We start from the raw sequence: 13,599 nt of genomic DNA on the forward strand, positions 1-13,599 counted from the left end.
TAATTCCCTACAACAATGAAGTCACAGGCCTGGCCTCTCCTACCTCCACCTCCCCCCAGAAAAGGTGTCCTGAAAATGTTCATTGTCATTCTGACTCTGTCTCTCAATTCACCCTGTTGCATTTCCACTGGGGTAGAGAGCATGGCTGGCAAGTCACCTATACCTGCCCTCTCTGCTTAGGGGCTACAGTCAATGCCCCTCCTCACCTGTATCAGGGCAGATTTCCTGACATTGATGCTCACTTATTGGACTAGCAGAGATCAATGAGACTTAATTGACCTTTTTATCTTTTTTTTTTTCCAGGGCAATGAAGGTTAAGTGACTTGCCCAGGGTCACACAGCTAGTAAGTGTCAAGTGTCTGAGGCCAGGTTTGAACTCCTGTCCTCCTGAATCCAGGGCTGGTGCCTTATCCACTACAGCACCACCCAGCTGACCCCTGGCCATTATCTTTTGTTTTTTGTTTTGTTTTTGTTTGGGGGGGTTTGCGGGGCAATGGGGGTTAAGTGACTTGTCCAGGGTCACACAGCTAGCAAGTGTCAAGTGTCTGAGGCCGGATTTGAACTCAGGTCCTCCTGACTCCAGGGCCGGTGCTTTATCCACTACGCCACCTAGCCACCCCAATCTTTTGATAATAAAAGGAGTTTTTTCAGTCCCATATTTTCAGGAACTATTCTTGTTTTTGTTTTTGTTAGGTTGGTTTTTTTTGCAGGGCAATGAGGGTTAAGTGACTTGCCCAGGGTCACACAGCTAGTAAGTGTCAAGTGTCTGAGGCCAGATTTGAACTCAGGTACTCCTGAATCCAGGGCCGGTGCTTTACCACTGTGCCATCTAGCTGTCCCCTGGAACTATTCTTTAAGATGAACTATTCTTTAAGATTTTCTTTCTTCTAAACGAATTCCTCTGTAATGAGACTTAACTGGTATTTTTTTTAATAAAGGAAAATGCCAGGCATTAAGTGTTATGAATACTCATTAGTAGAGAGTGGAGAAAGTCACTATTGAAAGATTGTTTAAGGGAGGAGGGCTGGTGAGATACTTCTGAGAGCCATGAGTTACAAGTCTGGGGAGATACAGACTTGGATCGCCTGTGGCCACCTTGAACTATGGGTGCTGAACACTGCCTATACTGTCAGTCACAGCTGATGGCAGCTAGGTGGCATGGTGGAGAGTGCATTAGACCTGGAACCAGGAAGACTTGAGTTCAAATCCAGCCTCAGACACTTATTAGCTAAATGACCACCTTTCTGTGTCTCATTTCCCTCATCTGTAAAATGAATGGGTTGGAATCAATGACCTCTAAGGTCCCTTTTAGCTTTTAATCTAGGGTCCAATGTGTTGGTTAGTTATACTAAATTGCCTTCCTGATCTTCCCCTTTCTTTTTTATACTTTATTAAAGATTATCCTTTAATGGGTGGAGGTGAATGGGTGAAGGAGGGATTGGGACATAGGGGGAGATGAAGGTGAAGCAAAAATAAAAGATTTCAATAAAATTGAAATGGTTTTTAAAAAGGGGAACATTCATTCTTGTATGTTAAGGGAGAGGGTCATACCTGTGGCTCTGGGTCTTTTGAGTGGAAAATGGAAGTGAGGCCCCAAGAGCTGATGGGTGGCTGCCTCCTACCCTTCTATTCAAGCTGGGTTACTAAGATAATAGCTGCCAATTACAACTGCTTTAAGGCTGGCAGAGAACTCACAGCAATTGTGTGAGGGAAGGAAGTACAGGTATCCGGGACCAGATAAAAGAACTAGGCATGCTTAGTTCAGAAAAGAGAAGACTCAAGGGGGATCAGGGCCATAGTCTTCAGCTATTGGAAAGCCTGACCCAAGGAAAAGGAATTAGATGTGTTCTGCTGGCCCCAGGGGGCAGAATCAGGAGCTGTCCACAAACAAGAAACTTTAGGCTAGCCCAGGGAAACCTTCTGAACAAGAGGAGCTGTCCAGCACTGGAATGGTTTGCCCTTTAGCCTGGCTCGTCATTGGAAAGTCTTCCAAGTGCAGGAGACCTTGGGAGGAGTTGACCCACTGGGGATTTTTTTTTGTGTGTGTGTGTGTGAGGCAGTTGGGGTTAAGTGACTTGCCCAAGGCCATACAGCTAGTAAATGTCAAGTGTCTGCGGCCGGATTTGAACTCAGGTCCTCCTGACTCCAGAGCGGTGTTCTATCCACTGTGCCACTTAGCTGCCCCATCACTGGGGATTTTCAATAGAGCTATGGGTTACAGGGGAGAGATTTCTGGGCCTGGAGTCAGGAAGAACTGAGTTTGAATCTGACCTCAGACACTTGCTAGCTGTGTGGCCCTAAGCAAGTCACTTCACCTCTGTCTGCCTTGGTATTCTCAACTGTAAAATGGGGATGATAATAGCACTTGCCTTTCATATTTGTTATGAGGATCACAAGAGGTATTTGTAAAATGCTTAGCACAGTGCCTGGCACATGATAGGTGCTTTATAAATGCTTGTAGTCTTCCTTCTAGTTCTAAATCTATCATCCTTGATAATCACAGTAGAAGGTGCAATGAGGAAGATTTAGGCTTGATGTAAGGAATACCTTAGCAAATGAAAACTTTCTTCTTCTTCTTCTTCTTCTTCTTCTTCTTCTTCTTCTTCTTCTTGAAGGGCAATGAGAGTTAAGTGACTTGCCCAAGGTCACACAGCTAGGAAATGTCAAGTGTCTGAGGCCGCATTTGAACTCAGGTCCTCCTGAATCCAGGGCTGGTGCTTTATGCACTGAGCCACCTAGCTGCCCCGAGAACTTTCTTAAGGTGGCACAGACCGCCTCTGGAGGAGAGGCAGTGCCTCCTCCCTGGAAATCTTCAAACAGAGGCTGGATGACCCCTGATGAGGTAATCTAAAGAAAGGATGCTTGTTCAGGTCTCGGTTGGACTAGACAGCCCTTCTGAGTCACAGATTCTGTCATTCTATGAAGTCCCTCATCCTCCCTATCTCAGCTTCGTCATCTTCAAAAGTTGACCTTGTTGACATCTAAGGGCCATCCTCCATCTCCAAACCCTTTGATCTTCTCTAAAAATTCACAGAATTAGGATGAACTCTCAAGCTTCAGTATATTCTGGCAATTGGTTTAGGGGTAGCTGAGTGTGTGTGGCAGTTCTGTGTTAGAATGGATTTGTACTGACCATCTTTGGCCTTGGACCAAAATATTCAGGAAGCTGGAAATAAGCACTCCCATGGTTTCAGGCGGAGCATATATGATGAGATAATCGAGTGAGCTCCTATGGAGTATGTGTACAGTTCACCGGCTAGGGATCCTAAAATACTCTCAGGCACAGCAGACTGGAATGCTGGACTTGGGACCAGGAAGACCTAAATTCAAATCTTATTTTCTAAATCAGTGAGCTATGTGACCCTGACCTGTGTGCTCCATGACCTCTCTGATTTTTAAGAAGCTGTGCAAGGCTTATCTACTATGGGTTGTTATCTGCACTTGTGGAGGAAGTTCTCATACCCGCGGAATCACAGATCCCTTGACGTCTTGTCTCTGTGCCTGCAATTGTAACCCCCTTTTCTATTGCACTTTATTGCATGAAAAAACCATTTTTCTCAAAACTACCTTATGAGGTAGGTTGTGCAAGCATCATTCTACCCATCTCATGGATGAGGAAATGGAGGGGTGAAGTTATTTGCCCAGATGATCATATAGCTAGTAAATGTTAGATTTAGAACTTAAAACCAAGAGCTTTTTCTACTAACTCGTATATGGATAGCTAGCTATCTAGCTGGATAGATGGACAGATGAATGGATGGATAGACAGACAGACAGATAACTAGCTAATTACCTATCTGTAGGTGGATAGAAAAATAACTAGCTAGCTGATGGGATGGATGGATGGGTAGACAGATAGAAGAATGAATGGATGAGGAGAGAAAGAGGGGAGAGAGGTGTGGATTAAAACGTTTATTAAGTACAGTTTGGTGGTTTCAATGGTCAGAGAGATCTGAGTTCAAATCCAGCCCCAGACACTTAGTAGCTATGTGACTCTGGACATCAGTTTGCCTCAGTTTCCTCAATGACAAAATGGGGATAATAACAACACATATCTCACAGGGTTGTTATGAGGATTAAATGAGATATTTGTTGAGCATTTAGCATAGTGCCTAGCACACAGTACAGGCTACATAAATGATTGTTGTTCAGTTATTTCTTTTTTCAGTCACGTCTGACTCTTTGTACCCCATTTAGGGTTTTCTTGGCTGAGATAGAGGAGTGGTTTGTCATTTCTTTCTCCAGCTAATTTTACAGATGAGGCTTAAGTGATTTGCTCAGTGAATATCTGAGGACAGATTTGAACTCAGGAAGAGGAGTCTTCCTGACTCCAGGCCCAGCACTCTATGCACTATGGCGCCACCTAGCAGCCCGACATGGTAGCTACCGCCACCACATCCACTTCCACTATCACTACTACCACCACCACCACCACCACCACTACTACTACTACATCACCACCACCATTATCATCATTGCCACTATTATGTGCCAAACATTGTTCTGAGAGCTTAAATAATCATAAGGAAAATAATAGTCTGACACTACTGATTAGCATAGATGAGTTACTTCTCATCTGAGCACTTTAAGAACAGAATTTGATAGTGGTATGCTTTAAAAAACAGTAGCACAGGGTGGCTAGGTGGCACAGTGGATAAAGCACCAGCCCTGGATTCAGGAGGACCTGAGTTCAAATCCGGCCTCAGACACTTGACACTTACTAGCTGTGTGACCCTAGGCAAGTCACTTAACCCCAATTGCCTCACCAGAAAAACCCAAAACAAAAAACAGTAGCACAGGGGCAGCTAGGTGGCACAGTGGATAGAGCACCAGCCCTGGATTCAGGAGAACCTGAGTTCAAATCCAACCTCAGACACTTGACACTTACTAGCTGTGTGACCCTGGGCAAGTCACTTAACCCCAACTGCCTCCCCCCCAAAATCCCCCCCAAAACCCCAGTAGAACATTTTCCCCAAAAGGTTTAAACATATGCTCTGCAGGGCAATTTTCAGAGATTTAGTTTTAATAGTCTATTTTTAGAGTGGTATCTGAGGTCTACTAGTTTAAATGAATTAGCTGGGGGCAGGGGGCGGGGGGAGAGTAGGTCTCACAATCAGTAAATGTCAGAAGGATCTGAATCCAGGTCTCTCATTCCAAATCCTTGTGCTATATTCCTTATGCTATGATGGAGTTACCACCTGTCTTATGGTAAAGATGTGACTATTGTTAGTTCTTCCCAATTCACATAAACATAGATATAAAACTCAAAGCAATGCTGCTTTAAGAAACCATTTAAGTGACCATAAAATTAACTTTAAAAGAGGACATACTGTCTCATTTTATTCTTATAGATTGAGCCTAGAAAAACACACAAAGCTCCAGATACTTTCTCCTCTTATTCCGCTCCTATCTGGACTTTGAAACCAGAAGCCCCTCCCCTTTCAGTTCCCTTTTGTGTGTTGTCTTTCTTCATGAGAATGTAAGCTCTTTAAGGGCAGGTGTGTGAATTTCAATAAAAAGATGCAAAAAGAAATGCTTCTTTGGCTCACCTTTGTAAGTTTGTTAGCCTTTGGTTTTTCTACATCCTTTGGACTTAAAGGAGAGCTTTCATTCTTGGTATCCTGGAAAGAAAATAAGATGTATAAATAATTGTCTTGGGCAAGGCTAGCCAACTAATGAATGAGTTAGAGGAGGGGGTTTTGAAATTGATAAAATCAATTCAGTTCAACACAACTCAACTCAACCTAGTAAGTACTTACCGAGCACTGCCTTATCAGTGTTGGTCTCAGCTTTGGGCATTAAGGAGTCAAAGATGGAAATAAGTGTATCTCTGCTTTCAAAGAACATCCATTCCACCCAGGAGATGGAGTATGCACACAGATAAATAAATACAAAGTAGTTTTTAGGAGGTTTAGAGAACTAAGGACTTGTGGGACCAAAAAGAGTAGAGAGTAGCAGCTGAGTTGTGCTTTGAAAGAAAGTAAGGATTCTATAAGGTGGGTGTGAAGAGGGAGAACATTCCAGATATAGGAGAAGGCTTATGCAAATACACAGAAGTAGAAGTGATGTCCTTTGGGATCAGGCTGCCAGAATTGGACCTGTTTTGTGTGACCCTGGAGTCCTTAGAAGGTACATCCAGATCCTGGGCTCTGGGGCCCATGTGCATCCTCCATTAATGTGGATCACATTCTTTGCATTCCTGACTCTCCTATGTGATCCTTGTCCATTTCCCCCCATTTGTTCACCATGAGAACATACAAGAATGTTTGGGTGAGTGTCACTCAATGCACCAGGGGCCTTCCTTTAGTTCTCAGGATTTTGCACGGATACCAGCAGAGTATAGGAGCTGTCTGCTGTTTGTTTGTTTGTTTCTTCCTTCCTTCCTTCCTTTCTTCCTTCCTTCTTTCCTTTCCTCTATTCCTCCCTCCCTTACTTTCCTCCCTCCCTTTATGTCTTTTTTCTCTTTTCTTTCTCCCTTTTTGTCCCTTTCTTCCTTTCCTCCCTTTCCCTCCCTCCATCCCTTCCTTCCTTCCTTCCTTCCTTCCTTCCTTCCTTCCTTCCTTCCTTCCTTCCTTCCTTCCTTCCTTCCTCCCTCCCTTCCTTTCCCCCCTCCTTGTCCCTCTCCTCCTTTCTCTTTCTTTTCTTATCCCTCTTCTCTCTCTCTCCCTCCCCTTCCCTCTTTTTTTTTTTTGCAGGGCAATGGAGGTTAAGTGACTTGCCCAGGGTCACACAGCTAGTAGGTGTAAAGTGTCTGAGGCCGGATTTGAACTCAGGTACTCCTGAATCCAGGGCTGGTGCTTTATCCACTGAGCCACCTAGCTGCCCCCTCCCCTTCCCTCTTTATGTCTGTCCTAACTCCCCCTTTCTTCTTTTACTGCTCCCCCTCTCTCATTATGATACTAGTCCATTCCCCCCACCATGATCATACATTTCTTCACTGATATCCTTTACACTGTTTCTACAGCACAATTCCCCATTTGTGATGTTTCCAAGGCCAAGCAACTAAATCTTTATTAAATTCCATTTTGTAAATGGAAAAACAATGGCTGTCCAACAGATGAAAATTTGTCAGTGGTAGCCAGTGGCATTGTAGCTTTCCATAGATTTTTTCCCCTAGTTTTTCACACAAAGCCCATCCACCTCATTCTTTGATACTTTAAAAAATTGGGGGCACTTTCTAGAATAAAATTAATATGGAAATTAATTCCCACTGGATGTATTCAGGCTGATACAAACATCAGGGTAACAGCTGGGACCCTTCATTGAGTGCTATGTTGCTCAATCTGAGAATGCAGAACACTTGGAAGGAGTTCATAGAAGACCAACAAAAATGATTAGACAATTTCAGATGTATTGTGTGGAAATGGAAAGGAGCTTAGCTATTCAGCACTGCTGGGAGGGAGGAAGAGAAAAGGGCAGGGAAGGCAAGGTGCATGAAAAGAGTGTACAGATAAATTATGGGTATGAACCAAGGTGGGAAGAAATACAGGAATAACAGTAGTAAGGGTTGCTGTTTTTCTGAGGCTTTATGATCCCAAAGCACTTTGGGTATATGGTCTTGTTCATCCTCTCCATAGTCTTTCTTTTTTTCTTTTGTTTTTGTTTTTTTTCTCTATAGTCTTTCAAGATCGAATTGCAATTGAGTGGGGCCTTAGATCCCATCTAGTCCTATATACACTCAAGTTATGAAAACCTATCTACATTATTTCCTCAAACAAGAGGTCATCCAGTCTCAGCATCAAGACTTCCAGAGATGGGGAACTCACTACCAGTCCAAGATATTCATTCCCAGGCTCACTGATTAAGAACTGGAAGGAATTGTAGATGTCATTTCTTCCAGCTCAGTCATTTTACAGGTGAGGCAACTGAGGGCCAGAGATGTTAAGTGATGTAACCAAAGCACAGGTGGCAGAGCTCTGATCTCGGTCCATGTCTTTTGATTCTAAATCCTATACCACCACACCACCATCATCACAAGTGGCATTTATATAGTGCTTTAAGGTATGCAAAGAGCTTCGTATACATTATCTCACTTGATCCTCACAATAATCCTGGGAGATAACTGGGATTAGGTATCATTCCCATTTTACATATGAGGAAACTGAGGCAGACAGGTTTAGTGATTTGACCAGGATCAAGCAGCTAGTAAGCGTCTGAAGCTGCAGTTGAACTCAGGTCTTCCTGACTCCAGGCCCAGAGTATTATCCATCTAGCTGCCCAGTATGTGTCAGATACTGTGCAAGACACCATAGATGCAAAGACAGAAGGGAAAACAGCCCCTGTCATCTAGGAAATTACCTGTTGTCACCAGTCAACAAACATTTCCTAGGTACCACTATTTGCCAGACACCATTCTAAGTGCTGAGAATACAAGGACAGAAACAAGAAAATGTTGATGCTTTCAAGGAGTTTAAAGCTCCTTCTTCCCTGCCCCCTTCCAACCCCTGGCTCCAAATGACCTTGTATTGACTTTGGATATAGCTTGTGTTTATATGCATATTGTTGGCCCTGATAAAATGAAAGCACTTTGAGGGCAAAGATTGTTTCATTTTTGGTTTTGCATCTCTAATGCCCGGCACACAGTAAACTCTTAATTAATGCTTGTTGATTGATGGATTGATTGAAGGTGGCACCCATCACTAGGAGACAGCTTTAATTCCTAGACATGTTTTCCTTATATTGAGCTGGAGTCAATCTGTCTCTGAGGCAATTTCTGCCATCTACCCTGTTGTGATTGTTTCCTAATGTATTTTCGTAGTCACTGGACTCCCCAGAAGATATGAAAATGTGGAACTGAGATCCCCAGGTTCAATCTTCATAAAGGAGCTGTTGAAACTGGTGGAGATTGCATTGTCCTTGTTTGTGGAAGGTACTTTTTTTTTGGTGAGGCAATTGGGGTTAAGTGACTTGCCCAGGGTCACACAGCTAGTAAGTGTTAAGTGTCTGAGGCTGGATTTGAACTCAGGTCCTCCTGAATCCAGGGCCAGTGCTCTATCCACTGCACCACCTAGCTGCCCCTGGTACTTTTGTTTTTAAAGAGGGTTGGACTCAATGACCTCTGAAGTCTCTTCCAACACTGTGCATCTTCTTCTATCCCTTTTGGGAGCCAAGCTAGCAGTAGGAGCCCTTCAGAAATTCACTCTTCCTGACCAGGACTCCTAGGGGAGCAGTTATAATATTAAGAGAAGAGGAGGAGAAGGAAGCACACCAGCCCCTGAAGGACACAAATGGGGGCTTTGTCTACTGGGAGGCTCAGACTTCAAGTGGTAGTTGCTTCAGATGCAACAAGATAGAGAGGGGTGAAAGCTGGATATGACTAGTTAATTTCCCTTCCCTTCTCATGACATAGTTGTCCAGGCATTCTCAAAAGGGCTATTAGGTCAAGGTCTGTGGATGCAATATGCTCTCCCTTCCTTGTGAGAGGAACAAAGGAAGTCACAGAAGAAAGTCTGCAGGGGCAGCTAGGTGGCACAGTGGAGAAAGAAAGAAAGAAAGAAAGAAAGAAAGAAAGAAAGAAAGAAAGAAAGAAAGAAAGAAAGAAAGAAAGAAAGAAAGAAAGAAAGAAAGAAGAAGAAGGACAAGAAGAAGAACAAGAACAAGAAGAAGAACAAGAACAAGAACAAGAAGAAAGTGTGCAGTGTGCACTGGTGGTTATGGGAAGCTGGACTGAAGCCACTCCATAGCTTATAAATGTACACTCTTGTTTGTTCACTTTAGCGAATATTATTTAGCTGATTGACTCCTTTGGGTTACTCTGAGTACAGAAAGAAACATTTGGGAACTAAGTAGGAACGGGGATAATCCAACCAAAGGAGTTATGAATTATTGTCAAATGATCCTCACTTCTAGACTTTTGAGGGAAACCTGGTAAGGGACTAGGAGGGAGATATAGAGGGTGAGAGACATGTGTGGTTGTTGAAGCTCTTAGCTCAAGTTTAGACCACCACCTGGTGGCACACTTGGATATGGCATCGGCTATATTTGCAAAGTCCCACTGCCCTTGTGTATAGGGACTGGGGGCTGGGCATCTGTGCAACTCTGAAATCTTTCTTTCTGTCATTTCCATCCATTCTACCCTAGTTATGCTCTCTGGGATCAATGGGACAAATCTTGTTCACATGACAGCCCTTCAAATAATGTGTGACTTCTATCATGTGCATACCTTGCTAAGACATCTCCAGGATAAATAGCCTCAGTTATTCTAATTCATTCATTAATCCATCCATCCATTCATCAATCCATCCATCCATCCATTCATTCATTCATTTATTCATATTTTTTCTTTTAACAAGCATTTCTTAAGTCCCTGATATGGACAAAGTATTTTTTTGCAGGGCAATAAGGGTTAAGTGACTTGCACAGAGTCACACAGATAGTAAGTGTCAAGTGTCTGAGGCCGGATTTGAACTCAGATCCTCCTGAATCCAGGGCTGGTGCTTCATGCATTTTATCACCTAGCTGCCCCCTGGACAAGGTATTTTGCTATTTTACTGGATATACAAAGACCAAATGAAAAACAGCTCCTCTACTCAGGTATTTCACCAAAGGGATATAACACATATTTGTTGTTGATGCATTCAGTCATGTCCAACTCTCTGTGACCCCATGGACCATAGCATGCTAAGCCCTTCTATTCTCCACTATCTCATGACGTCTGTCCAAACTCATAATTGTTGCTTCTGTGCCACTATCTATACATCTCATATTCTGACATCCCCTTCTCCTTTTGATGAATTAATGATTGAATAAAGGAATGGATGTATGAAAAAGTATTTATTAGGTATTTACTATGAGTTAAATAAGTAAATTCAAGATGAGGTGAGGAAAAATAAATCATCAACAATTGGAGGATTAAGAAAGGGTTACTGTAAATGATGATACTTAAAATAAGCCTTGAACATTTCCTTTTTGTTTTTGGTGAGGCAATTGGGGTTAAGTGACTTGCCCAGGGTCACACAGCTAGTAAGTGTAAAGTGTCTGAGGCCGGATTTGAACTCAGGTCCTCCTGAATCCAGGGCCAGTGCTCTATCCACTGTGCCACTTAGCTGCCCTGAACATTTACTTTTTACTTGAAGACTTACAAAGGTACTTGAAGATAAGCCTAAAGATTCTTATAGGATAAAATGAGGAAGAAATGGATCCAAACATGAGACACAGCTTGTGCAAAGGTATGGTGATGGGAAAATAGAATGCCCACTTCACAGAAGAATTAAGTAGGTCAGTTTGTCAGAAATGTTAATTACATAAAGGGGAGTAAGGGAAATAAATCTGAAAGGGGAGGCTGCACCCAGGCTGTTGAGGGCTTGCAAGGTCAAATTAAAGAGTGTGTGTTTTGCCCTAGAGTAACAGGAAGTCACCAAGGCTTTGAGAGATGGGGAATGACCCACTCAGACTGCCATCATACACCATTATCTTCATTTTCCAGATGACACTTGGAGAACTGACTGACATTGAAAAACTAATGGAGGCTGGGTTTTCACCCAGATATGTTAACTCCTAATGTAGTGCTCTTTCAACATTGTTTCCCAGTACTGGGCAAGGGCTGGACTGGATAGTTGTGATAGATTTGATATCTCTAACTTCAAAGGCAAGAGACTTCCTTTGCTACATGAGTAGTAACAGGCTAGCATTGTTAGGTGAATGAAGTATGTGTTTAGGCATTGATCTGTTTCTTAACAATTTCAAAATCTTAGATGTGAACACATGGGAAAGGATGAAGTATACGATGGTGAAGTTCTTCGGGTGCAGATGTCATCATGATGATTGCGTGAGCCAATGAATACTAAATACGATGTATCACCTCCTCAAAAAGATCTATGATGTATGACACAAAATTGGCCTAACAATACACACAAGAAAAAGCAAATGGATGAACAATGCCTGTTGCTTAGTTTATCACATACAGTTGACGTACAGACAAACCACCGAGTTAGTTAATACACATATCTCAGAAAGACACAGCAGGTAAACAACAAACTGGACCCAAAAGAGGATAGGAGGAAGAGAATGGGTGGATTATATTTGAGAAATTGTGCTGTGCTTTTAATGATCATAAGCCTCTCCCTGATACTAAAATCCTTAAAGTGCCAATATTCTTCCTGTGTTGGCATATGGCTATGAATCGCGGAACACTATAATTTCTAAGGAATCAAACTCAAGGGCGAAATAAGGGACAAGGCATACTGTGTTCACTTGTGAGTGTTATAGAACTTCCTCAACCAACAAATATTTAGTAAGTGACTACTGTATATATGTGGCAGGTGCATTGATAAGCATGCAAAGAAAGGCAAAAACATGGTCTCTGTTCATGTATATATGTATATAAACAGAATACAGAATAAATATTTAGCTACAAGGTAACTTTGTTGGGGAGGCAGTAGGAAGGGGGAAGTGATAAAGGGGGAGATCAGGAGAGGACTCAAGCAGAACCAATTAACAACATGCATTTATTAAGCACCTACAGGCACTGTCCTAGGGGCTGGTCATGCAAAAAACAAGGGATGAAACAAGTCTTACTGCCCAAGAGTTTGGCACTTAGGTCGGTTTTGAAGTAAATTGCAGTCTAGTTATATCCAAACTATCACAAACTACGAGACTCATCCTGACAAAAGTATATATTCTAGGAATGGAAGATGGCCAGTACAAAGGCACAGTGAGGAGCAGTCAGAAGGCTACTTTGGACCATGAGTATGTGAAGGGAGTGATGTGCAATAAGGTTGGAAAAGTAGATTGGGGCTAGGTTGTGAGGGTCTTTAAATAGCAAACAGAGGAATCTGTATTTGATCCCAGTGTTAATGGGGTACTACTGGAGCTCTTTGAGTAGGGGGGAGAAGAGGAAAATGACCTAGTCAAGCATGAACTTACGAAAATGCCTTTGTCAGCTATGACCACCAGCATCTTCCTGATACTAAAATCCTTACAATGCCAATATTCTTCCAGGGTTGGCATATGGCTGTGAATCATGTGAATCTCTGAAGAATCAATGTCAAGGGTGAAATAAAGGACAAGGTTATTGTAGTCATCTGATCAAGAAATGATAAGAACTTGAGATAGAATGATGGCTGGTTGAGTGGAGAGAGCAAAAGCAAAAGACATGCAAGTAGAAAGAGCAGGTTTTGGCAACTTATAAAATGTGTTGGGGTGATGGAAACGCCAGTGAGGTTTGAAGGCACTGAAGAGAAAGATCAAGAGTTTCAAAGACAGGTAAATCTGGGTGAGATGTGCAGGTAGAAGCCTCCAAATCTCTGCACTGATAGGGTATGGGGGGTTATAGAGAGTTAGGATGAAAATTTTGGAGACTGGAAGGATGGCTCATATCCTTAATAGAAATGGTGATTTTGGGGGCAGCTAGGTGGTACAGTGGATAGAGCACCGGGCCTGGATTCAGGAGGTCCTGAGTTCAAATCTGAGCTCAGACACTTGACACTTACTAGCTGTGTGACCCTGGGCAATTCACTTAACCCTCATTGCCTCATCAAAAAAAATTAAGAAAAGAAATGGTGATATCTGGAAGAGAATGAAATATTCAGGGACTGGGAGAAAGCATCCAGGTGTACCTACAGGTGGAGTGCATGTGGGTAAGTTAGCCTCTCGTGCAAG

The 13,599-nt window shown here is 42.7% G+C and overlaps 1 protein-coding gene across 1 annotated transcript in view; it reads right to left on the reverse strand.

The window, feature by feature from the left end:
* Nucleotides 1-13,599, reverse strand: part of CCDC60 (coiled-coil domain containing 60) — a 194,640-nt gene that overhangs the window by 100,897 nt on the left and 80,144 nt on the right. Inside the window, exon 2 of the mRNA XM_043978177.1 lies at nucleotides 5,550-5,621. Within this exon, the coding sequence (XP_043834112.1) occupies nucleotides 5,550-5,621 (72 nt within the window). The remainder of the gene's footprint in view (nucleotides 1-5,549; nucleotides 5,622-13,599) is intronic.

The sequence above is a fragment of the Dromiciops gliroides genome, chromosome 1 (assembly GCF_019393635.1).
Source record: "Dromiciops gliroides isolate mDroGli1 chromosome 1, mDroGli1.pri, whole genome shotgun sequence".
NCBI lineage: Eukaryota > Metazoa > Chordata > Mammalia > Microbiotheria > Microbiotheriidae > Dromiciops > Dromiciops gliroides.